This window comes from Pecten maximus, chromosome 16 (assembly GCF_902652985.1).
Source record: "Pecten maximus chromosome 16, xPecMax1.1, whole genome shotgun sequence".
Taxonomy (NCBI): domain Eukaryota; kingdom Metazoa; phylum Mollusca; class Bivalvia; order Pectinida; family Pectinidae; genus Pecten; species Pecten maximus.
The window spans coordinates 21,645,859-21,672,902 of NC_047030.1; the positions used below are offsets into that span (position 1 = coordinate 21,645,859).

A 27,044-nucleotide genomic window follows, 5' to 3' on the forward strand; every position below is an offset into this window, starting at 1 on the left:
GTCAGAGGTCACGGTAAAGGTAAACAGCTCCACATACGTTGTACCAATGGAAAGGTCTTGTCACAAGGAACACACATCAAATTTGAAAGCCCCTATCATGTACAAAACATACAGTGGCTAAGGTTAAAATAAGTTTTTTTTAAATAGGTCAAAGGTCATTGTCAGCAAATGTAGCTTAAGGTCTTGTCACTAGGAGCACACATGTCCAATACTTCGACTGTATCCTCATTAGTATTAATAAACAGTGTTTTATGACAACTTTAACCTATCTGTCTACGGATGCCAGTGGTATAGCAATAACTCCCATGGATTCTGTCCTGTCAAGCTAAAAATAGAAATTAACCCTAATGGCCAAAACTTGTTGACCATCTTGGGTTGTTTTGTTGTTTTTTTCCCCATGAAAATGCAATGAGAGGATTTAAACAGGACAGATGAAGGGAGAAATTTGTCATCAGATGGCGAGACAAATTTTTCCATAAGATAGATAAAAACATAAGGAAATCAGATAAGTTTAACATGTTTTATTATCTCATGAAATAACTTGCACACGGACATAAAATTTGATGTCATACATTCAAAAAGGACCGATTCAGAAGCATTTATATCTCACAGGCACAATCCCTCGGATATACAGAGGGATGTACATTTCAACGGGAGACTCCCGTTATTCAGCACTATTATTGTAGTGGTCAATAAATTATATCTATGTAGTCTGTCTATATAAACAGTTCTGTCCTCACTGATTATAGAGCAAAGTAGACCACTATCATAGAAATGGACAATCACTCCTGATTTCGTTTTGATGGTATATTTAGTATCACATGGTCTACAGTTTTTCACGTGTAATGGATGAATTCTGACAAAAGAACAGTAGATGATAAGACATATGGTCAATAAGCTTCGTAAAACTTTGGTATTTCATTTCCTGTCATGACGAAACGTTCCACTCCATCCTTGTTGATACAAGCCATCCTGATCACACCTCCACTGGACCCATCTCGACTCATCGCCAAGGCCAGACCTAAAATTGACATCATAGTTTAGTACTAAAATACTAATTTCTCATTTCTGCTCAGGTATAACAATTACATGTATACAAGTGAGAAAAAAACATCTTTTATTAGCCCACCATCATCAGATGGTGGGCTATTCAAATCGCCCTGCGTCCGTGGTCCGTGGTCCGTCCGTCCGTCCGTCCCTCCCTCCGTCCGTCCGTCCGTAAACAATTCTTGTTATCGCTAATCCTCAGAAAGTACTGAAGGGATCTTTCTCAAATTTCATATGTAGGTTCCTCTTGGTGCCTAGTTATGCATATTCCATTTTGGGACAGATCGGAAAACAACATGGCCGACAGGCAGCCATCTTGGATTTTGACCATTGAAGTTTGTTATCGCTATTTCTGAGAAAGTACTCAAGGGATCTTTCTCAAATTTCATATGTAGGTTCCCCTTGGTGCGTAGTTATGCATATTGCATTTTGGGATTGATCGGAAAACAACATGGCCGACAGGCAGCCATCTTGGATTTTGACCATTGAAGTTTGTTATCGCTATTTCTGAGAAAGTACTGAAGGAATCTTTCTCAAATTTCATATGTAGGTTCCCCTTGGTGCGTAGTTATGCATATTGCATTTTGGGACCGATCGGAAAACAAGATGGCCGTCAGGCAGCCATCTTGGATTTTGACAATTGAAGTTTGTTATCGCTATTTATGAGAAAGTACTGAAGGGATCTTTCTCAAATTTCATAAGTAGGTTCCCCTTGGTGCCTAGTTATGCATATTGCATTTTGGGACCGATCGGAAAACAACATGGCCGACAGGCAGCCATCTTGGATTTTGACCATTGAAGTTTGTTATCGCTATTTCTGAGAAAGTACTCAAGGGATCTTTCTCAAATTTCATATGTAGGTTCCCCTTGGTGCGTAGTTATGCATATTGCATTTTGGGATTGATCGGAAAACAACATGGCCGACAGGCAGCCATCTTGGATTTTGACAATTGAAGTTTGTTATCGCTATTTCTGAGAAAGTACTGAAGGAATCTTTCTCAAATTTCATATGTAGGTTCCTCTTGGTGCCTTGTTATGCATATAGCATTTTGGGACCGATCGGAAAACAAGATGGCCGTCAGGCAGCCATCTTGGATTTTGACAATTGAAGTTTGTTATCGCTATTTATGAGAAAGTACTGAAGGGATCTTTCTCAAATTTCATAAGTAGGTTCCCCTTGGTGCCTAGTAATGCATATAGCATTTTGGGACTGATCTGAAAACAACATGGCCGACAGGCAGCCATCTTGGATTTTGACCATTGAAGTTTGTTATTGCTATTTCTGAGAAAGTACTGAAGGGATCTTTCTCCAATTTCATAGGTAGGTTCCCCTTGGTGCTTAGTTATGCATATTGCATTTTGAGACCAATCAGAAAACAACATGGCCGACAGGCAGCCATCTTGGATTTTGACAATTGAAGTTTGTTATCGATAATTCTCAGAAAGCGCTGAAGGGATCTTCCTGAAATTTCATATGTAGGTTCCCCAAGGTGCCTAGTTATGCATATTGTATTTTGAGACCAATCGGAAAACAACATGGCCGATAGGCAGCCATCTTGGATTTTGACAATTGAAGTTTGTTATCGCTATTTCTCAGAAAGTACTGAAGGAATCTTTCTCAAATTCCATATATAGGTTCCCTTTGGTGCCTTAATCTTAACTTTTATATATAGGTTTCCCTTGTTTGAAAAGTACTAGAGGTTTCTTCTGAATTTACACAGATTAGTAAGACTTAGAAGAAGAGAAAAGTAGAGAAAAGATCAATCTGACATGGAACCTATGAAGAACATTCAATGGTGGGCGCCAAGATCCCTCTGGGATCTCTTGTTTTTAAAAGAGGGATTTGCGAGACCTATTTCCAAACTTGCAAAGCAACTTCCGGACATAAATTTCTGCAGACCAGTTTCCCCAATTGTGTACATGTACATCTTGGATTTTATCTCTGGTTGTACATGCAACTGTTGTTAATAGACCAATTTGTCATTCAGTTGATTTTTTTCCAAAGTTTACAAGCAGCTTTACTGATTCAGAAGTACAAATGTATATCAATTATCTTCCACAAGCATTAAATAATTAGGCCAGGGAAAGAACTATACACAGCCATTGGAAAGTTTTCAACAGATAAATATGTTTTCTTGAATATATAGAATAGGAATAACCAGATTAAGACATTTCATCTGATACAAATGTAGCTGTCTGACTATAAAATCCAATTTTAAATTTCTAATTTTATGACCTCAGACCCTGACGTTTCTCAGGGCCTTTGGCCCTTTGATTATTGTTGTGACCATACTTCACTTCGTATTATCAGAGTTTTTCGAGTTTTCCGAATTCAAGTTTTCCGAGTTTTTTTACTAGGATAAAGAGAGAATTCGGCCGGGACCTACTAAGTACTTCAAGTTAAGCGGGGTATTCGATTTTTCTGAGTTCGAGTTAACGAAGTTCCACTGTTTGTGGCCAGATCTTTTTTTCATGTACACTGGACCTCCTTTGCCCAATAATGCTTCAGACCAAATTTGATCAGAATCCATTATGTAGTTCAAGACTAATCGTGATTTAAAGGATTTACCTATATTTCCCCTATTTGGCCCCGCTTAACCGGCCCTAGAGGACCCACAACATCCATTTATAAAATATTGGATTTCCCTAATCAAATAATACTCCAGAACAAATTTGATCAAAATCCATTCAGTTATTCAAGACTAATAGTGATTTAAAATAAGGATTTACTTCAATCCCCCCTATTTAGGGGCCATAATACATGGAAATTTGATTTTACACAATCAAAGGATTATGACTTACCATTTGATACAAATTTTAAGCATTCCTCTTTGGACATGCCTTCCTTGAAGTTGGAATCTACATAGCCATAGATGTAGGTGCTACCAGAACCACCAGTAGCAAACGGCATTCTGGTCAGCATTCCACCTAGAGGCACTGTGAACACCTGAGGAAATAATCACATGCATAAGCATTCTTTAAACCAACAACAGGTAAATATGTATATTCTTTCAAGATTCAGTCCAAAGGATACTTAAAGAACTTTTTTACTTCATGCACTAGCCAATAAATAAAGTTGTTGTATAAAAGGGGAAAATAAAATGTACTTGTCTGTTTCAAGGAGACATGACATTTCCAAAGGGAATAACCCAATACCATCAGAAATCATAGAGGACTTTTCTTATTGTTACAAGGTACTTTGTACTATTGTAATATCCTGGAAATTACAGAATGTACTGGAGTCTTACCTGTCTGCCCTCCAGTTTGTCCAATCCTCGACAACATCTTACCAATCTGCCCTCCAGTTTTCCCCATCCCCCGACCACATCTTACCAATCTGCCCTCCAGTTTGTCCCATCATGACAATGTCTTACCTGTTTGCCCTCCAGTTTGTCCCATCATGACAATGTCTTACCTGTCTGCCCTCCAGTTTGTCCCATCATGACAATGTCTTACCTGTCTGCCCTCCAGTTTGTCCCATCCCCCGACAATGTCTTACCTGTCTGCCCTCCAGTTTGCCCCATCCCCCGACAACATCTTACCAATCTGCCCTCCAGTTTGTCCCATCATGACAATGTCTTACCTGTCTGCCCTCCAGTTTGCCCCATCCCCCGACAACATCTTACCAATCTGCCCTCCAGTTTGTCCCATCATGACAATGTCTTACCTGTTTGCCCTCCAGTTTGTCCCATCTCCAACAACATCTTACCAATCTGCCCTCCAGTTTGTCCCATCCCCCGACAATGTCTTACCTGTTTGCCCTCCAGTTTGTCCCATCCCCCGACAATGTCTTACCTGTCTGCCCTCCAGTTTGTCCCATCATGACAACATCTTACCAGTCTGCCCTCCAGTTTGTCCCATCCCCCGACAATGTCTTACCTGTGTCTGCCCTCCAGTTTGTCCCATCCCCCGACAATGTCTTACCTGTGTCTGCCCTCCAGTTTGTCCCATCCCCTGACAACATCTTACCAATCTGCCCTCCAGTTTGTTCCATTCCCCCACTATGATACCAAAAGTAAGATGTACTAAAGTCTAACCTGTCCACCCTCCTGTTTGTCCCATCCTCCGACGATGATACCAGCACTCAGACTGTCTCTGTAGCTGTAGCACAGATCCCGGAATACATTGGCTGCCACTTTCACTGGTGGCTCCTCACCATGCTCCATTCTGTAAGTACCATATTACAATGCTATGAAGACCAAGTATTTAGTGATGGCTGATGATAGACAGTAAATTGAAATATGAAACCAATTAATTGATGCTACAATTAATAATAAGAATTTAGGTCCCCATTATTGTATATACTACTTACTGGTTCTGCATCACCAGGTAAGTTAGATCATTTCTGTACCTTCTTTCCTCTTCATTATCTGTTCTACTGACAAGTTTTAACTAACAAAACATGACTTTACTTCATTCAGTTCTCAAAGCTTAAGTCAATCTGATCAAAATCATGTCTTGATCTGTGCAAATGATCTACGCTCCTGTTCCGTAAACTACATTCCACTACATCAAGAATGCAGATCAAGATATGATTTTAATCAGACTAAGATTAACCTATAGAATTGAACATAGAATACAGGGCTTTTTTCTCACTGGTTTGGGAGAGGGCCTTTTGGTCTCATTTTGGGAAGAAAATTGGTGAATTGGGAATGATTTTTTCAGGAGTAACTGCAAATTTTGGGAATTTGGCTTAAATATGAAATAATTCCAATTGGGAATGGGGCCAATTAACGGCCCCAAAAAGCCCCCAGAAAAAGCCCTGGAATATAATCAGTTCTGTCCTTTCAATTATTGATTATTTATTTTGAAAATTTAACAGATTACAATAATGTTATTTCTAATATTTTGTCCACTTCCTCTTACTTGTGAAAGTTGAGGTGGTATGTAACAATGTCTGCTATTGCCTGGGTATCGGCAGCAGACCCTGACCTACAACAGTAGATCTTGTCTGTCACTTTGGTCAGTTTGTCTGTCACTCGGTTGGCAATGTAAGCTCTGAAAATACAAATTGAAGTTATATTAGGAAAATTCATGCAATACACTGTATATAGGTACACAGATATGTATAATGTCAATCCCATTGTAACATCTACAGTACAATTACTTTGTTATGATATATGAAATAAGATGCAGAATACAAACTTATTATTCCAAACATTTTAGACAACATCCACATATGATAATAGATTAACTATGCAAAATGAAAACACACCTTGAATACAAACAAATTAATTTGGAATTTTATCATCCTAATTTTTCAAAATACAAATGTAAAATTAAAATGTGTGCATTTTTTATAATTCTAGTGAAAGATCTGATATAAAAATCAAGACTAACAATATTTTTGCTGAAACTGAAATATTTAATGTCCGTTTGAAAAATGTTCAACAAAACAACTTACCCTGTTGTAGTTCTAGAGTCAGCACCAATCACTACTCCCCCATCAAACTGTACAGCCATAATAGTCGTCTGAAAATAACACAAAGGCACATTCAAGTTGGAATCATTTTAAAACAATTTCATCTATATTTTTCTTATTGGAAATGATTCCATTATATCTGCATAAATCTTTCTAGTTTGAAGCAATAATATCCCTGTAAAGTGTAAAAAGAACCAAAGACACTTTCATTACATCTGTATGGTACATGACATTATCACCACTCTCCACAGCTACAGTTTGCTCATTTACATATATGTACAGTATTGAGAAGCCTGTCATATTTTAGTTCAAGCCTCAGGTTAATCAACATTCCTGAAACTAAAGAAATTCCTTAACTTATTTTCCATAGGATTTAGCACAAGCACTTTTATATTAAGTGAAAAATTTATGTTACAAATGGAACTCCTTAAAATCTCTTCTGTAATGCTTTCTGATGGTAAATATCATTATGATTTATTTAGGTTCAGGGATATTGATTAAAAAAAGGCGAAATTAGCTGCGATAACATTTTTAATAAATTTCCTTCTTTGTCATTTAATATAAGCAGATGCGGTATAATTATGTTGAATTTTGTACCATGGGTCCATATTTCAGTTGGATTTCTGTGTTAATGAATTACCAAATTATGTACAGTTGAATTGTACCATAATCATTTTATACCTTTGCCATACCATGATGTCATACCAAAATGCATGTTTTGTACCATGCTTTCACCATATCTTACTACTTTAAGGTATATGGCTATTTATTTGTTATGATACCAACCAACATCTAACATTGTTGGAGTACACATTCTACCGAAAAGAAACCATATGATATACCATATATATGAGAATATGAACAATTTCTAGTCTGTCACTTAAAACTTTTAGAAAGTTATAAGTTTTTCATCAAAATAAACACACATTACCAGATTGGGGAAAACTGCCAACTTGTAAATGATAAGCGAAATTGTGTATCATATGCCAGTTCGAGTATGTATTTGTTACTAAAAATAGCCAAAATCAATTAAACAGTAAATATTTAATTTACGACAAAGTAAATAATATTTGACTAAAATATGTTAACTGAAAGAGTTGTCCACCTAGAAACTTGATGTTACACTACTGGAAGTAATGCATCAATTTTTCGTTCTTTCCAATGTGCAAATTATTTTTATTTCTGCATTTGTATTGTAGCAGGCCAGGTTTTAATTGTAAATACTGTACATAGTTGTATGGTCGCATTCTAGCTTCCGGCTAGGGGAAGCTTCCGGCTAGGGGAAATGTCCCTTTAGCTCAGTCGATAGAGCGGCGGACCAGTAAGCCGAGGGTTGCGGGTTTGATCCCGGCTGGCTGCACACTACTATACTCCTTGAACTTTTACATTGGTGCTTCCAAGTGAAAGCAAGAGGCTTCCTTGGAGATAGAACCTGGGTTGGTGTGTTTGGGGGCGAACACGTTTGAAGGAGGGAGTAGTGTAGCAGGCCGGGTTTTAATTGTAAATACTGTACATACTTGTATGGTCGCCTTCTAGCTTCCGGCTAGGGGAATTTCCCTTTAGCTCAGTCGGTAGAGCGGCAGACCAGTAAGCTGAGGGTCGAGGGTTCGATCCTGGCTGGCTGCACACTACTACTCCTTGAACTTTTACAGTATGATATGTCATGACTGAATAAATGCGACTTGGATGAACACTTTTTAAAAGTTAACTTTAGAGTGATTTTGGTATTATACGCAAGTTGGTGGTTTTCCCCAATCTGATTATTGCTGGCAATCACTTTGATTTGGTTTTGTAACATTGCATTTATTTACTGAAAAAACATTAATCGGATTGTTATCTATGTAATCATTAACTTGAATTAGGACATAAAATGAATAAAGGACTAAGAACATATATTCAGTGTTCGAAAGTAAAGGTGGTCCGATGGTCAGAGGCTATAGAAAACCTGGTTGGTCTATGTAAAATTTCAAAGTGTTGGTCCCATTGGCTATGAAAAGTTTGAGCCCTGACATACATTACAATTCATGAAAAGAACATTCCATTATTTTCTGACAAATGATCATATGAAATCAGAGCTTACAATAGAGTTTATTTTACCCATAACAGTGTGTTATTACTGGATGATGCAAGCATTTGCGTGACAGTTATGCAACAATGTTTTAAAAAATTGGTCTATCGAAAAATGACTTGGGCTATGGGATTTGAATTTTCTGTAGACATATTGTCTAAGGAATTTTCATATATAATTTCATACACTGTATATTGACCCGATGCTTCGAATCGACACTCAATCTCACAATTTCTTACAATAAACATAGTTAACACACTTCATAAAAGACTTTTTTATACATCGATAACCCCGATTTCAAAAGGTTTCAGAATGTAACTTTATTAATATAACGGTTACAGTAGTGTTATTGTTGTTAACTGATCAATGTCGCATCAAAATCCCGAAACCCCTGTGGGATGGATTGATAAGCAGTGGTCTGGTATCAAGTCCGTCATCCTGGTGATAGTTCTATTTGTTTATATGGTACTGAACTGTAAGAAATGTTTTTTGTACTGTTAATATAGGATGGTCATAATATGATGGTATGAATATGATGCACTCGTTTCAGACATTGTCTCAGTCTGTTACAAAACATATATTTCTTCGGGAAAGAAACATCACACATCCTAACATTTCCACATTGTAAACTTACGCCAGTTTCGTGCTCAGCATTTAGCCAGTCTGGACAAGACAAATCTGACGAAAACATGCCGGGTTGCATTTCGCTGGTCATGGTTGCCATTTTAATTCTGATTGAAGAGTTATACAAGAACGATAACTACGTATACTAATGGTGGCACAATACAATTCATCTTTTCAAATGACACATAAATAAAATTATATTCCTGATTCAAATGCAGTCTTATTATCACAAAAATTGATTCAAGCTGATATAAATTTGTGATCAGTGCTGAAATGCATTAGTTCGTTGATTTATTTCACCAGTAGTTTTACATTATAACCACTAGCATTAAAACCAGAGACTTGTAACATATGGGGCGCCGTTTTACTATTTATTCCCATTTGGTGATATCATCTATTCGAATAGGTGATATCACCTATTCAATCAGTGATATCACCTATTCGAATAGGTGATATCACAAATTCATTTTTCAAATAAGTGATATCACCTATTCGAATAGGTGATATCACCAATTCGAATAGGTGATATCACTTAATGAAACGAATAGGTGATATCACTTATTCGAATAGGTGATATCACTCATTCGAATAGGTGATATCACCAATTCGAATAGGTGATATCACTTAAAAATATTCTAAAGTGATATCACCTATTCGAATAGGTGATATCACCCATTCGAATAGGTGATATCACTTATAAAATTCTTAAGTGATATCACCTATTCGAATTACGTCTCTGTTAAAACTAAACTAGTTTTGTCAAAAAAAAAAAAATATCTCTTAGATTGTTAATAGCTACAATATGGCAGTAACAGAGTTTTTGACTGGTGTAATTAAGAAGTGGCGTGTGCAGGTCAATGTTTAAAATGGTGTAGATTCTACCAGAGACCTATATTAGTATATAGGTCTCTGATTCTACCATTAAATTTCTCCATGACACGCAAAACCTAGTGGATCGTTAGGACCAAGTATCAAATCTCGCATTCTCGCACTCTCGACGTTATGTCGAAAACGCGAGAGTGCGAAAACGCGACGGCGAGGGAGCGAAGACGCGAGAATGCGAAAGAGCGAAAACGCGAGAATGCGAAAACTCGACGGCGAGAATGCGAAAACGCGACGGCGAAAACGCGAGATTAATATCGCACTCTCGCCGTCGCGTTTTCGCATTCTCGCCGTCTAGTTTTCGCATTCTCGCGTTTTCGACCTAAGGTCGAGAGTGCGAGAATGCGAGATGAGACCTTAACGGCCGCCCTCGCACTCTCGCTCCCTCGCGTAAGGAAGTCTGGTAATAGATAGAACCTCATCACGACAGGCTTGTTGTGTGTATATCTGTGGGTGATGGAGGTGAGTAGGATCGAAATCCAGAAAAAAAAGTTTAATAGGTCTGATACACTGACAAAATACATAGGCCTAACTGTTTTATATGCTACCTTCGATTTACTACATGAGCCTCAATTATTGAAGTAATAAACTAACAATTTAAACGTTGTCTAAGAATATCATCTACAGTACATTCAATGATTAATGTTATACATTTATATGTTTAATTTTAATGAAAACAGAGATACCAGGGATGATATATTTGGGGATTTGTTCTTCAATTATTACACAAATTTGGAATACCAGTAGTATAAGGTAAGTAGGCCTAATATATGCAGTAGCCACTAGCTAGTGATGTATAATGTCTTTTACGCGAGGGAGCGAGAGTGCGAGGACGGCCGTTAATGACTAATCTCGCGTTCTCGCGTTCTCGACCTTAGGTCGAAAACGCGAGAATGCGAAAACGCGATGGCGAGGGAGCGAAATCGCGACGGCGAGAGTGCGAGATTAATCTCGCGTTTTCGCCGTCGCGTTTTCGCATTCTCGCCGTCGAGTTTTCGCAATCTCGCTTTTCGCTCTTTCGCATTCTCGCGTTTTCGCTCCCTCGCCGTCGCGTTTTCGCATTCTCGCGTTTTCGACCTAAGGTCGAGAGTGCGAGAATGCGATATTTGATACTTGGCCCTAACGAGCCACCATAGTAACCTCATAATGGTTAAGATTTTTATCATATGGATGGCGAGCTCTTAGTCAAAGTCGCATGTGTTGAGGACTTAGGACTAAGTTCGGTTTTCTGAAAACCTAAATATTCCCCCGCCATGTTAAAAAAGTAATGTAATAAAGAGTATACAAACGCTTGGTTTACAAATATATCTGTAATAAGGCCCTTGTATATAGTATAGTTAGAAGTCAGCAGGTATTGTATAACGATCTACATTAATTTATACACCCAGTTCAAACTGTCCAGATTTTTTTTAAATTTCTTATGCTTCAAAGCAAATTTTGATTATGAAAGTCATTCTTATTCCGATATTTTCAAACATTTTAATTTGCCTTCTCTAGAAAGCAGACGCCAATATTTTAATCCTTTGTGAATGTGTTCATGGGCTGTTTGACTGTTCATATCTCTTGTAGAAAAGATTGATATTGTTGCTCGAAGAAAACGTCTACGCTCCCCTGTTCTTTTGCAATTTAATTGTCCTCATAGTAGGATAAATGTTAGAAAGTCCAGTACTTTTAATAGAGATCCCAGTACTTTTTATCGTGTAAGTGCAGTTAACTGTTAATTTGAGTGTCTTCTTTTATGTCTCGTATAAAGGCAATGATATCCATGTTTGTGTACTACATGTCATATACAATTACACTTTTTGGTTTGGTTTATTTTGTTTAACGTCCTATTAACAGCCAGGGTCATTTAAGGACTTGCCAGTTTTTAGAGGTGGAGGAAAGCCGGAGTACCCGGAGCAAAACCATCGGACTATGGTCGGTACCAGGCAACTCCCCTTATGTACTATTGGAAACGACACTATGTACTGTTGGGGACGACACTATGTACTGTTGGAGACGACACTATGTACTGTTGGAGACAACACTATGTACTGTTGGGCACGACACTATGTACTGTTGGAGACGTCACTATGTACTGCTGGAGACGTCACTATGTACTGTTGGGGACGACACTATGTACTGTTGGAGACGACACTATGTACTGTTGGGGACGACACTCTGTACTGTTGGAGACGACACTATGTACTGTTGGAGACGACACTATGTACTGTTGGAGACGACACTATGTACTGTTGGGGATGACACTATGTACTGTTGGAGACGACACTATGTACTGTTGGAGACGACATTATATACTGTTGGAGACGACACTATGTACTGTTGGAGACGACACAATGTACTGTTGGAGACGACATTATGTACTGTTGGAGACGACACTATGTACTGTTGGAGACGACATTATGTACTGTTGGAGACGACACTATGTACTGTTGGAGACGACACAATTAATGTACTGTTGGAGACGACACTATGTACTGTTAGAGACGACACAATGTACTGTTGGAGACGACACAATGTACTGTTGGGGACGACACTTTGTACTGTTGGAGACGACACTATGTACTGTTGGGGACGACACTATGTACTGTTGGGGACGACACTATGTACTGTTGGAGACGACACAATGTACTGTTGGAGACGACACTATGAACTGTTGAAGTTTTCATTTAATTATTCACGGAGCAATGTTGATCCAGGATTTTACGAAATTATATAAGATATCTTATATAAACAAAAAAGTCCTGTCTTTCCCATTCGAAATACTTAAATTGTTATGATGCTTTGTTTCCGATGATACTATTTGAATGAATCAACGAAACCATAAATACTGACCTCAAAAGCGACCAAAGCAAACAAAAAACAGTAAAAAAAAAAGGCAAAAAAAAAAGGTTGGAATTCGTGGAGTTGGATAGTATTTTATGGATCAAGACTGACGACGGTCAGCTAGCATCATATTTGCATTTTAACGCGTTAATTACTTTATGTGGTTCTTGGCACGGACCGCCAATTAACGTACCCATAGAAGGGTCCATTTTTGCTATTATAGTTATTATAATAACTCAGACAAGGTATTCGTTATTGGAGATCTCGAAATGATAGAGAGGTTAAGATCAGTTACACGATAGTAACATATCGGTAAATTGACGGTTTCATTTCTTACTCCCACGACCAGGATTTGATGATTAATAACGAATATCTTAATTATTGAAAATATTGACAAATCTATTTTTATATAAATTAAGTTCACATTTTTTTGAAGATTTTTTTTTAAATTTCTTTATAAGGTATTGGTTTTTATAACTTAATTGTGAAGTCATGACTTTCCATTGATTTATATATAGATATTAAAACTGTATCTTTATTTCAAATACAGATGTAGCGGGACTGGACTGGGTCGTATGGAGGGTTAAAAGGGACATAATTATATGTTTAACTTTTCTTGTTTGTTTAACCATTTAACTTATTGTTTTGATTATTGTTCCTTTATCTTTTATTTTTTCATTTCTTTATTTTTACATCGTGATAAGTGTTGATATTAAATTTCTTTTATTCAGCGGTAGATAGTTTGTGTTTCTTTGTTTTATATTCCTATTGCTGCAGACTGATGCTATAAACTAAGTAAAATTGTGTTTAACAATTTTAGATATTAGTCGGCTATTTCTATTTTGTGACCAAAAACTTTGATTTAATATGTCATTTTTTCAGTTTCTGCTTGATAGTTTTATGGTTTTCAAATTTAGTGGTTTAATATCGCATTTTCTTCTTTTCCTATTTGGTTATTTAAGTATATTTTGTTTCACAACAACAATGTAAGTGTTTCAGAATTATTTCCCAAAAAACCCTTGATGCATTTTTCCCAACTATTCTAACACCAGGGGGCAGTAAAATCTAAACATAAATATATAATCACGGGGCGCTCCCCAACAACCACCGACTGGTAACTTCATATTATGATTTTATCAAAACGGTTAAATCCTAGGCATTGTGCTTATTAGATATGTAATTATTAGTATTGAGACACCGTTTGTGTACCCATAAAATGTTTCTTTTTGACGATATTTTCCGTGTCGTTTTACGACATCGCTCAACTTTTGTGACGGAAGTGGGTCAATCAGCTAGACCAACGTTCATCTTTTCGATAACAAATCTAATCTCTTATGGAGTCGTAGATTTCCAGTAGGTTTCCTAGGTCTAGTGTAAATGTTACGTGTTCATTCACGTTTTAGAGACAGGTGACGTTTAAATATGTAATATTTTTAAAATGTCTTTATTGTTTGTTTGTTTAATGAAATTACTGTGTCGTTAGTTTATGCTTTGATGTCTTGATCAGCTGATATTTGTTTATGTTGTGGAGCAACGACATTTCGAGAATCATATCTCGTACACATTAGCTAAGTACGATGACACGAACTTTCAAGGAACTACGTTTACTGTACATGTACTTCGGTACACACTAGCAGTATATTAAATAATTCTTTTTCAGTGATAGAAGTTTTTTTCTCAAATTCTTAATGAAATATAGATATGTTCTAATGCTTTAAATTTTGATAGTGTCAAATCATATCATCTGTTGCATTGATTAATAAATGAAATAAGTTTTCAAATATATTTAAACCCTTCACTTTTATGCACCAAAGAAAGCAATATGCAAGAAAGCTGTTCTGACAAATTTTAAGCTAAAATATTGTCAATTATTATGTTGCATTAGGAAAAATTCTGTTGCTTTGGGTGTATAGAAAGATGTCATGCATTTTTTTTTATCTTTTAAAATTAAATCAATTTCAATTTATTACAAAAAAGTATAAGATAGAAAATTATTTGACAAAATCAAAGAGTTACCAGGTTTTAGCTATCACAATTTTACAAAATGGTTTACTTTGAAATTTCATGAATTAGTAAATTTTCAAATATCTATAAGTTGCTTTATTATCAATTCCATATCAACATATTTCAACCCTTTGCTTACATGTGCCAAAGAAAACCATGTGCGAGAAACCTGTTCTGAGAAAATTTTACTAAAATTATGTTGATTGTTATATCACATAAGTTAACTAACTAATTTAGGGTGTGGAACCATGTTGTAGTTTTGTCTTTTGAATTTGTGATCAGTTTCAACTTATTACAAAAGGTATAATAGAAAACTACTTGTCAAAATTAAAGAATTACTAATATTTTGTTATCACTATTTTACAAAATAGTTTTTCTCCAAAATTTCATCTGCACATAGGTAGCAAGTGGTAAATTTTGAAATATCTTTGCTTTAAATATCATTCCGACATATTTCAACCTTTTGCTTACATATACCAAAGAAAACAATGTGCAAGACACCAATTCTGACAAATTTATACTTAAGTTTTTGGAACTTTTTGTATTTACTGTGTTGCACTATGTTAAATTCAATGTTGGGGAACAAAGTAGTTTTTTTTTTTTTTTATCTTTTGAATTTAAACTTTACTTATATAAAGGTATTATAGAAAATTATTTGACAAATTCAAGCAATGACCAGGATTTAATGATAACCATTCTACAAGATAGTCTTCTTCATAATGTCATCTCCACACAGGTGAAATACAGTAACACTACAGTAGGACTAGTGTACATGTAAATAGTTTATATGTTTCTTTTTTTTAGGCCAACACCACCATATGCAAACATTTACATTAGGAAGGGTGTTACAAATTGTTGGCCAAAGACTGCAGTTATTTTCCCTCTATATTCTACTGAAGAAACAAATTCAGGATTTTGAAACTTTACATAAAATCTGGTTTTAATTTCATATTGTAGAACTATTTTCTCAATATCAAACTATTTTGATATTGGGATAACACCATTTTCTTTTATTTTCACATCTTTTACAATTGCAACTGTGACATAAAAATTAAAAAGTTTTAAACAGGTACTGAAATTGCAGGCCTTAGACCGCAAGTAATTATCCTCTATGTTCTACTTAAAAAAAAATTCATTAAAATGTTTTTGAGACTTTGCATAAAACATGGTTTTCATTTCATTTTGTAGAAGTACTCTCTCAATTTCAAGCCATTTAGATATTAAGAAACAAATTTTCCACAATTTTCACTTCTTTGGTACTATTGCCACTGTAAGATAGTTAATTATTTATTATTGAGGGGCCGCGGTGGCCGAGTGGTTAAGGTGTCATGACACTTAATATCACTAGCCATCCACCTCTGGGTTGCTAGTTCGAAACCTACGTTGGAAGTTAACTGGTCATGGTACTGACCGTAGGCCGGTAGTGTTTCTCCTGGTACTCCGGCTTTCCTCCACCTCTAAACCTGACACGTCCTTAAATGAACTTAGCGGTTAATAGGACGTTAAACCAAATACACCAAGTATATTAGTATTATATATATAGAAGAAGTATAGTTTGAACAGTTATCCTGCAGAAGAAAATGGAAGCTGACAATCAGTCCGGTATGTGCTGTCATGGTTATGTCTTTGGACAAGACCACTTTACCCTTTTTGTTCTGGATGGCATGCAATGGGCCTCTTGTATGTTGTTCAGTCAGGTAGTCACCAACTACTACAAGGAGACCCAGCCTCAGACTTAAAGATGCTACTTATTTTTTAGAATCTTGGCAAACTGGTCTACACTGCTACCTTACAAGAAGTTTAAATCATTTACTTGAAAAGAAAATATTATTTATTTTGCTTGGTAAGCTCCATTTCCTGGATGGCTTGTGTACAGACAGGTCTCCTGCATGTTGTTCAGAGGTAGTCACTAACTACTACAAGGAGACCCTGCCTCAAACTGACTCAGCTGGCTATTCAAAGGGTGATAAACAAAGCTAACAAATAACAAAGCAAATATATATATAAGAGTAAGAGATAATTTGCCACTTAATTTTCAGAAACTCCAGGGCAAACTGGTGTACACTGCTACCTGATAAAAGGTTGAAAAAGTTATTTAAAAATAAAAATATGATTTATTGTGCATTATTAAGCTTCCTTTACATGAATTATTGGTCAAATTCACATAGATAATTTAAAACTTGCTAATTACTTAATTTTCATCTGTGATAGAAAAAGGGAGATAACTCGCTCACCTGTTCTTGATATTAAATTACATGGGTAATAAGATATTTCCCTAAAGTTATATTCATGATCGATCAATTATCGATATGATGATGATTGATAATGAACTTATTAGTGATTCCCAACACTACAGAAGAAGTTTTCGAATAAAAAAATTAGACAATTAATCTCCCAATTTGCTTGACACGGACCACTGACAAAGACGCTTGATACTGACTTTGAACTATGGGGAAAGTCCCGAAATGAAATTTACAATTTATTCTACCATGTTTGCTATGCAACGCCAGTTTTGATTGGTTTAAAACCATGTATTATTTTCCGATAACCCACGCTCGTGCCAATAATACACGGTCGCCAGTCACGGCTGTTACAATTTTATATATCTAATATTCACCCGTTTTATAAAAGGTTACTATAGCCGAGTGGGCTAATGGGTTAGTCTTTCAATAATTTTTTATCACGACGCGACTTCGAATCCTACGGAGGCCCCCCTTTTTTCTTTTTCTTTTTTTTATCCATTTTTTTTTTTATTTTCAAAATCAATGCCATATGATAGATGCTCTTGATCGTAGTACTGTATTGCCTGTATATTTCATCAACAAATAATGCAATACTCAAGAAATAAATTACAAGGTTTTCTCGGATTTTTTTTGCTGTTTTTCTATTAGAAAGAGGTCGATCTCAGAACTAAACAGTACATGGTAGAATAGAAATAATCAACTTTGACTCGTGTATTGTTGCAGGATATACAACTCGGACTCGGATATTTTGCAATTTTAATTAATATTATTATTAATTTAATTGCAAAATATCCTCGTCCTCGTTGTATATCCTGCAACAATACACGAATCATCGTTAATTATTTCTTAAATATATTGAATCAATACTCGGCAAAATCATCGGTTGATGGAAGTCTAACGTTATATCCGAAGTCTTGGAACTGGCAGTACGGGCGCTGTATGATCAATCTAATTAAAATCTAGATGGTCATTATCACTACACGTTTCTCATGTAACGTAGTGAGAATGACCATCTAGATTTTAATTAGATTGCTGTATGATATGCGGAACTACGAAAACCAGTCTAGTACTTAGAGCTCTTGGCCTACTGCCTGTGCCATTCAACCGGAGCAGACACGAAAAAACGGGCTCGGTGTCGCAAACACTTTTTTTAAACTAGGATTTTATCATCTGAGGATATAATATTGATATTATTTCGAATATTAAGGATAAAAAGCAGTGAGTGTATAATTTAGGGCCAAAGCTTAATCCAAACAATGATGAAGTGTTTCAGTCGGGCATTGGTAGGAATTTGAGAGTCACTGTTGCCATGGCTGCTGTAGGGAGTAATCCTTACTTCCGAAGCGATTGATTTGAGCACCCTCTGGCGATAGAATGAAGATGAAAAATTGCATAAGGGTTTTTTGGGACATAATTCTAACTTTCTATTTCTTACTTTTTCCCCTTTCTTTCTCTCTTCATTTTTAGTTTTCATCTTTTATGTAACATGTTTTAGCAAAAATAGTTATTTTACAAGTTGTAAAATTGGAGAACTTTAAAGTTTAAATATAAAATCTTAACAACAGTAAAAAAAACAAAAAAACAAAAAACAAAATGCACAATTGAAGATAAAATGTTAAAATAAAGAGCTTTGAATTCAAAAAAGTAATAACGTAAAATGAAGCATTAAAATTGTGAGAAATAAATCAGTAATGACAAATAATGAGAAGTTGCAATTAGAAAAGTAAAAAAAGTAAGAAAAAAGATTGAAAATAGTATGTTTGACTTATGTCCCTTTTAACCCTCCATAGGGTCGATCATCGGGGTATCCAGACGTTTCGCTCCCAACACGTTTCGCACCAAGTCGGTTCGCACCCAACAGGGACGGTTCGCACCACAAAAATAAAATAAAAAGGACGGTTCGCCCCCAGTGAAACATGTTTATTGAAATAGAAAATGATTAAACTTATACATTATTATTAACATTATATTTTGTTTGACCGTGTTTTTATTGTTTTGTACCTTCGTTACTGGTGTAAATACTTTGCTATGTTTGTGTTGTAGCTTCCCTTCGTACAGTCGTTAATGTTTGTGCGAAGCCACATCCGAGTTGTTATTAGCGGTGTACCTAATGAGTGACCAGGGACATTTTGCAAGCCCAGGATTTCGTTAATGAAGAATTTTTTGATATTTTTTTCTGTAACATACTTACAGAGACATATATAGACCATTATCTAACACCATGCAAAATTTCACTTCGATCGAATGATTGCATAATACGGAAATGTACCTCTGAAGTTGCAGTGCAGCGTGCACTCGGGTGTCGAGGGACATTTTGCATACAGATTATATATTTATCTAACACCATGCAAATTTCACTTCGATCAGACGAGTGTATATTATTGTATTTTGTTACTGAATCCAGCCTTCGGTGATCACTTCACTGTCCGGGCCATTTTATATCTACCTGTGATCTGACAAAGTAATCCCGTAGCACCGCCCACCTGGGTCGAACGATTTACCCAAAAACACCCAAAAACACCCAAAAACTACCCAAAAACACCCAAAACTACCCAAAAACACCTTAAAACATCTCACAACATTATATGAAAACGTTACTAAGGTAAATGAAAAAAAAAAATGTCTGGAAGATAAATGTGCGTGAATCGACAAACTACGCTAGATAATTGTCTTGCCGGTTTTATTGTATGACTGTTTGTAAGAGTTATCTCCCTCGCCGTCAAAACCCTACTCTCCGATAAGTCGACAGAAGAAGCTATCAATAGCTGTATTTGATATGTTAACATATACATATCAATTTCTAATGATGTTTTCATATAATGTGTTGATGTTGTGAGATGTTTTAAGGTGTTTTTGGGTAGTTTTGGGTAGTTTTTGGGTGTTTTTGGGTAAATCGTTCTGCCGGCCCACCTGCGGTGTGACCGGTAATTGTATTGGTTTACATAACAACTTGACATGTTCCTGTTAATTGATTATATTACATATTGCAACCCGGAATAAAATACACATAAAAACTTACTATTTCATAAGTTACGATTATTCCTTCAGTTACAGTTTCAGTTCAGTAATTAGAACGTTTAATAACACCGTAAACTTTGTGTTCTAAAATAAATACGAAAACTGTAATTCTAAGTTAAATGCTAACATTCTTTTTTACAACATAAACAGTTTTAATATTGTTTTTAGTATTCTAGTACAATTAATGACTTAAAAATGAATATATCAATTATTTATCAATCTCCTGCGAATCAAATAGAATATTAACATAAGCTTTAGGCTTGTTTTCGAATCCTTACATTCATGTAATGTGTACAACTTTGCTGTTTGCAAAATATAATACTGTTTAAACCAATCAAATAGAATATAACACATTATGACAGAATTAATTGTTACGTAAAAACTCCGTCGTTATATCTGATAAAATCTTGTACTGCTGCAACAACACGTGTACAAATAATCATCAATTACTATTATTGGTGACTACGTAATACGTACGATTGGCTTCTTGAAATATTAGTTCTATAGATTCGAGTTGTGCATTTTCCAGATTTCGTGAAAAGGGAGTAAATAAGAAAAAAATAGTAAAAACAAATTTACGAGAAAATGGAGTAGGCCTATATACTGGTTGGCGACCCATTATCGTGAAGTACCCATTATCGTGATTTTAAGGGCGCGTCAACGCACGTGCGATTTCTTGTGATTTTTTTGTGCTGAGGAAGTCGGTCATGACGGTAACCTTTGATGAAATTAAATTCTGATAGTTAATCTATATATTTACATGTCTTAATATCTACACTAAACCACTCTTACCTTTAAAATATGACAACAGTCAGTGGGGATGTACTAAACCAGCTCTAATCTACGATAATTAGCCTTTATTCACCTAGCGTCTGCTATCTGACAACACAACAGCGTTTACAAGACACTGATTGATAATGATTTGAAGGGAGATAATGCTGTGTAACTATTTTAGGCAGCGGACACAAAACACGCCAGGAAGCGAAAACAATGAGGACCGTCGTGGGTCCATTTCTTTTACGATGACATACTGTATCTATTAGATAAATTGCAGACCTCTATGTTTTTTTTCAATGAGTGTTTAGTATTTCACGGTGTAGCACTCTCAAATTCAATGAATCATATATAATTTAATGAAGGAACACATACATTTTTTCACCAGTATACTGTACATATATATACATACATGTTAATTAATTGCATTTCCCTCCATTGCCCAATCGGTTAGATCCCAGTTTTATTTTGAGGATATCATTAACCCAACCCTAAGGGATTCCACATTGTTTTTAACAAATATCATGTCGTCATTAAATACGAAGATCATACTTCAGGCTTGTTTTTTAATCATCACTTCACCCAATGTATAGTAATAAGCAACAAAATACCAAACCAACTGGGCGGATACATTTATTAGGTTATCTCAACCAAAGAAACAAAAGATACATACAAATCCACAAAACCACCAAGAAGTATATAATACAACCTGATAGTAATAGTGATATAATTGGAGAAAAATAAAAATAACTTTACCCCACACTCAACAGCTTGTGTGTATTGTAACATTGTTTACATTTCGCATGGACAGATATTCTAAATAATACTACAAGAATATTGTCGGTAATATATATTGCATATCGGTATAACGATGAAAATACCTTGCCAAATGCTAACAATTTGTGAACTACATAAATTTTAGATCTATCCATCTCTAGGGACGGGAGGGAGGGAAAAAGTCCTCGCCGAGAACTTGCTAGCCAGCCATGCTAGAAACCGGTGCCAAGGGCAGATAACTCTAAGTGCCTTAGGAGCAGCTAGTTAAGGTTGCGTTCGACTAAAATACAATTTAATTCATAAATTTTTACTTTAATCATCACTTCACCCAATGTATAGTAATAAGCAACAAAATACCAAACCAACTGGGCGGATACATTTATTAGGTTATCTCAACCAAAGAAACAAAAGATACATACAAATCCACAAAACCACCAAGAAGTATATAATACAACCTGATAGTAATAGTGATATAATTGGAGAAAAATAAAAATAACTTTACCCCAGCCCAGGTAGTTGGTGAATGGGAAAAAGATAATAATAATAATAATGAAATCAATGTTATAGTTCATTTTGAACGCAAGACTTTTAAAGTTCAGAACACCTTACCAGTCAATATAGAGACTTAACAAGTTAACATAGCGAAGAACCAAACTGTTTTGCTACATTCAATTTTGTCGAAAAGTCTGACTCGATATATCTCAACACAGCATCACTTGACCAATAGCCAATCGATTTAATGGTTTCGATTGAAAAACCTAACTTTGCGAGCCACGAGGCCCCACCTCGGCGAAAAGAGTGGGCACGAATCTGAGAGTTCTCCTCCCCTGCTAATTTTAAGCTAAGCTGTAGTTTTGCACAAAAAGCCTTATAGCTCAATGGAGAACCATCTTCTTGAATTAGAAGAGGTCCAAGCGGGTCAATAGGCCCTGTACGGCGTAACAGAGCATGCAAAGCGGACGCGGGACATAGAGCGTTCCCTGTCATTGATAATACAACCTCCACTGCTTTCTCTCTGAACTGTATAGTTTTTGTCTTACTCAAACACAATAGGAATCCCCATTCATGTGGAAGCAAATCAATACGTCGAACATCAGTATCTTTGTTGAATGTGGATCCCTTAACTGTAACATTCCCAGGGCGTAGAAGTCCGTAAAAAGCGATTAAACAAGCACACCAGAATACTAGGTCAGACAAATCATTCAAGTTCAAAACCGCCTTGATTTTTAATAGTTGATGCGGCGAGATGGCGGCCACTGGGGATTGAGCGGTACCCAAATCGCGCTTAATACCACGAAGGACCAGTTTAAGTTGATAGTCAGTAGCCACAGGATCGTCAAAACCAGATATCTTGTGCATATGGACAATGATATTGAGATATTGTAGAATAGTACCATACCGGAAACCACGATTGTTCGCAAGATATGTCGCATACATCTGCAGTACCGAGGACGAAACTGGAATCGTGGGTTGGCGGATATTATCACAAAAGTTCAGAAAGCACCTTGACTGTGTGTCGTATGTAGAATGTGTCGACTTAGCCCACGCCTTTTCTTTGTAGAGTGTCGCTGCTGCCTCTAAGTCTCGAACTGTGGAGCCACCTGTGAGATATAAAGTGTAATGACATAGAAAAGTTCGTACACACTGAAATCACAGAGGCTAAGCGAGGGAATCCATGAATATAAAAGGCATAGTTTATCTGGTTCGTGGAGACGTGAGCATGCATCCGCTATATTGTTACAGACTCCTGGAAGATATTTAGCTTTTAGTGAAACATTGTTAATTGCACACATCCAAAACATGAGACGTAGTATGTACATAACTAGAGTGTTCCTCGATGTCCCTTTGTTGATCCATGAAACTGCCGACTTATTGTCACTGTACACAATAACATGTTTATTACAGAGGGTAGGCCCCCAACGACAAAATGCAAAATAGATTGCAAGGAATTCTTTCACATTTATATGTTCCTGTGCCAAGGGAGGTAAATCTAGTTGCCAGTTCACATAGAAATAATCCCCATTATAATAACCGCCACCTCCCTCGGAGGACGCGTCAGTCTGTATCGAAGTAATCGTTTTATTGTCTAGAATTGCACATGTTCCATTAAATACCGACATGAACGCGATCCACCAATGCAAGTCTGCAAAGAACTCCTCCGATAGAATCATTTTATGCGAGTTGTCGCACAAATTGTCTTTCATATTAATGATTCTACGCAAAAAGGTACGGCCTCCATTTATCACTTGTGAAGCCCAATTTAACTTTCCGATTAATACCTCAAGTTGTTTACGACTTGCTCGCTTTCGCGAAGAAAAGTTCATAAGTATTTCGTAAAAGGATACAAGTTTATCACGTGATAACGAAAAAGTCATAGAGACAGTATTGATCAATACGCCCAAAAAAACAATTTCTTGGGTAGGGCCTTCTAACTTTGACCAATTAATAGCAAAACCAAGAATACGAAGTAACTGTACAAGTTTAACCATTGCCTTAAAACATTCATCGTATGTTTTACCAAACACCAAAAAATCATCTAAATATGCTATTGCTAAAAAAACATATTTACATTTCAGCATTCTACAAACGGCACTTGTCAGGGTTTGAAAAATCTGAGGACTTTTTGATGCTCCAAAAGGGAGCTTAGTATCATACATAAAAGTGGGGGACGTATCGCCATCAAAAATATATTTCAAACCAGTAGCTTTATAATTAGACGGATGGATTTTAACTGATCTATAAGCTGAGCTCAAATCAATTTTTGCAAGATAACACCCAGGTGTTATGTGCTTGGCTGCTTCGCGCAAGTCCATATAAGAGCATGAACAGTCACTGGTAACATAACTATTTACACATTTGTCTATGGGACGACTAGCATCGTGAATTAGTCTAACTTTAGTCTTGGATTTTGGTATAGCCCCTAGAGCACTAATAATGACCGGCTTTTCATCAGTAATTACATAATTACCATTTGTTATTTCACACTTGATCTGTTTTTGAACTAATTTTGAGTGTTGTTTACACGAATTATAATTTTCTACTTCTGCTGGTTGAACCTGATCCACCATATTAGAATCTATTATGTGGAAACCGTTGGCTACCCCCTCCAATATGAAGTCTCTATCAACATCGTCTTTGGGGAGGAGGGCTTGCCAAGATTCAAAGTTTAAACAATTGTCTTTATTTACACTATTTACGCTGGTACATTTGTTATCGCCACTATCAGTAATAGTACCAACCCCCCGGGTGGGGGTACATGTCACTTTTTTGATTGATCATGAGATGATGCACTGTGTGTAGCGTAACACATTGAGCACACATGAGCCAGTTTACACATTTTGTAGCCACATGTGCCGGCATTAAATTTACGACATATCTCACGATTGTCCAGAGTAAATGGACCACGTTTCCTTGGTACGTGTGACGAGTTCTCGCGTTTTGTCGCCGTTCCCTGTAGGACCTGGGTCGTCGTGTTGTTAGGCTTGAGAATGAGCTGGAAGTCTTGGATCCTCGTCTGTGGTGTACCCCATCGAAACTGCTCCTTATGTTGTGCCTCTCGATACTCACGATCAAAAAGCAGTACACTCCCTCGCACATATTTGGAGAAAAGACGGTTTACAGTTTTTGTGTACTCGAGGTAGTCATTAATACCTTTTGTGTCTATTTCTCTTTGTTCAATCATTTCCTGTAGTATCTTGCTGTTGCCATAGCCCCACTGCTCAACGCTAATTTTATAGTAGTCTTTCTCTGATCTCTTGCTGACTTTGACACCTGTATTTGTGAAAGTGACAATGTCCTCCTCGTTTGCTAACAGTAAGGGGTCTTGCCAAAGATATTGATGTACGAGGCGAAGTTTGCACGTTTTGGGGGGATTGAAAGTTTGTAGTAAAAAGTTATTAGGGTCCGTACCTGCACGGGGTTCATGTCGTTGTTGACCGGTGACATCGTGTAGATCCCCGACACCATTCAAGACCATGCCGCCACCACCACGTGGTAGTCCTCCGGTTCCATTCACGAACACGCCATCACCACGTGGTCCGACTGCCGCTGTCGCCCCTTCCGTTTCATTACGTAATTGTTCTTTGTGTATTTCTTGCCTACACGACTCGATTTTTCGTCGCAATGACATTTTACGGACTTGTGACTGAAGTGTAGATAGTTCATTTTCTAATTCCGCTTCAGAATTGTCGTCTTGAGAATTCCCCACACACTGCTGTTCACGCACTGTTTCAACACTTTCAACAATTGGTGTCACTCGATTCAAAACCACTTCATCATCCTTTTCCCCTTCTGAATCGTCTCTATCACACGTCTGCATAAACGTTAAGAGTTTGTTGGATCGTTCTCTCAAATTGTAGTCGCCTGCTGTAGCCATCATTCGTCGATGTTTGCCGATTTTTAAATTTAAAAAGTCCTCGCCGAGAACTTGCTAGCCAGCCATGCTAGAAACCGGTGCCAAGGGCAGATAACTCTAAGTGCCTTAGGAGCAGCTAGTTAAGGTTGCGTTCGACTAAAATACAATTTAATTCATAAATTTTTACATTTATTAAACAGTCATTCTAACTGAAGGAAGAAGACTGGCCTACATCCAGTGTGATTCAGTATTTCTTATGTCTTTTTATTGATATTTCTCTTTTGTTCATGTTTAGTCGTCAAATTACAGCTAACAATTGGATCTTACGTGAATTCACCAACTGGAATTTATATTTCAATAAATGTATATTTCAGCGAGTTTTAGATTATCTTTACCTTTTAACAATTTAGTTGAAATTGATGTGTTTCCTCTCCATGAATTTTCCTTTAAATCTGGTGCTGTTTAGCCCTAAATGACTCATGTATATTGATATTTTCTCAGAATATTAAAAGGTAAAATAGAAATATTCTAAATTAAATTTTGCATCATAAAAAACAATAGCAACCCTTAGACCAAATATTAGAACTCTAGTACAGTTATTTCAAAATATTTTATTGTCAACAAAACATAGTATTCTTACATAGAAATTATCAATATTCAGTACTGTTATAAAGGAGTTTACTGATGCCTTCAAGACTTGCACCAAAAAGTTAATGCTTAGTAACAAACGCTGACTCCGAAGGCGGGTTGACAACATAAGCCGACCAGCTCATACTTCAGGTTGCACTATCTATTTGAATAGCAGCATTTTGAGGGCAGAAATGAATTTCACCAAACTGCAATGTTACATCACACTGTATTTCCTCTTGAAATAACAAAAAAAGAGGAAGGCATGACCATATTCATCTAATTAGTGATGTAGGAGCAGTAAAGACTGGGAAGTAAAATCTTTCTCAAGCTTCAATGGAGTGACGTACGCCTGTGTCTGGGCAACTTATTGCGACA

At 36.5% G+C, this 27,044-nt stretch overlaps 3 protein-coding genes across 3 annotated transcripts; all 3 read right to left on the reverse strand.

Moving 5' to 3' along the window:
- Nucleotides 1–506: 506 nt before the first annotated feature.
- LOC117345212 (proteasome subunit beta type-6-like) lies at nucleotides 507–9,277 on the reverse strand. The gene is made up of 6 exons (XM_033908228.1): nucleotides 9,172–9,277; nucleotides 6,452–6,519; nucleotides 5,914–6,045; nucleotides 5,085–5,214; nucleotides 3,850–3,994; nucleotides 507–1,021 (listed from the first exon to the last, which is right to left on the reverse strand). The coding sequence occupies exons 1-6, from the start codon at nucleotides 9,259–9,261 to the stop codon at nucleotides 891–893; spliced, it is 696 nt and encodes a 231-aa protein (XP_033764119.1). The 5' UTR covers nucleotides 9,262–9,277; the 3' UTR covers nucleotides 507–890.
- A 13,041-nt stretch (nucleotides 9,278–22,318) lies between these two features.
- Nucleotides 22,319–23,122, reverse strand: LOC117344694. Its single transcript, XM_033907521.1, has one exon. It carries the CDS (start codon nucleotides 23,120–23,122, stop codon nucleotides 22,319–22,321), a length of 804 nt encoding a protein of 267 aa, XP_033763412.1.
- A 140-nt stretch (nucleotides 23,123–23,262) lies between these two features.
- Nucleotides 23,263–24,770, reverse strand: LOC117344695. Its single transcript, XM_033907523.1, has one exon. It carries the CDS (start codon nucleotides 24,751–24,753, stop codon nucleotides 23,263–23,265), a length of 1,491 nt encoding a protein of 496 aa, XP_033763414.1. The 5' UTR covers nucleotides 24,754–24,770.
- Nucleotides 24,771–27,044: the final 2,274 nt, after the last annotated feature.

Bases quoted from the DNA above. Each gene is read 5' to 3' on its own strand.
- LOC117345212 (XM_033908228.1), bottom strand. From the start codon at position 9,261: ATGGCAACCATGACCAGCGAAATGCAACCCGGCATGTTTTCGTCAGAT. The intron at 6,046-6,451 runs GTAAGTTGTTTT...TTGTATTTTCAG, and splicing joins GACTCTAGAACTACAACAGG to AGCTTACATTGCCAACCGAG. The intron at 1,022-3,849 runs GTAAGTCATAAT...TGTCAATTTTAG, and splicing joins CTTAAAATTTGTATCAAATG to GTCTGGCCTTGGCGATGAGT.
- LOC117344694 (XM_033907521.1), bottom strand. From the start codon at position 23,122: ATGTATGCGACATATCTTGCGAACAATCGTGGTTTCCGGTATGGTACT.
- LOC117344695 (XM_033907523.1), bottom strand. From the start codon at position 24,753: ATGGTGGATCAGGTTCAACCAGCAGAAGTAGAAAATTATAATTCGTGT.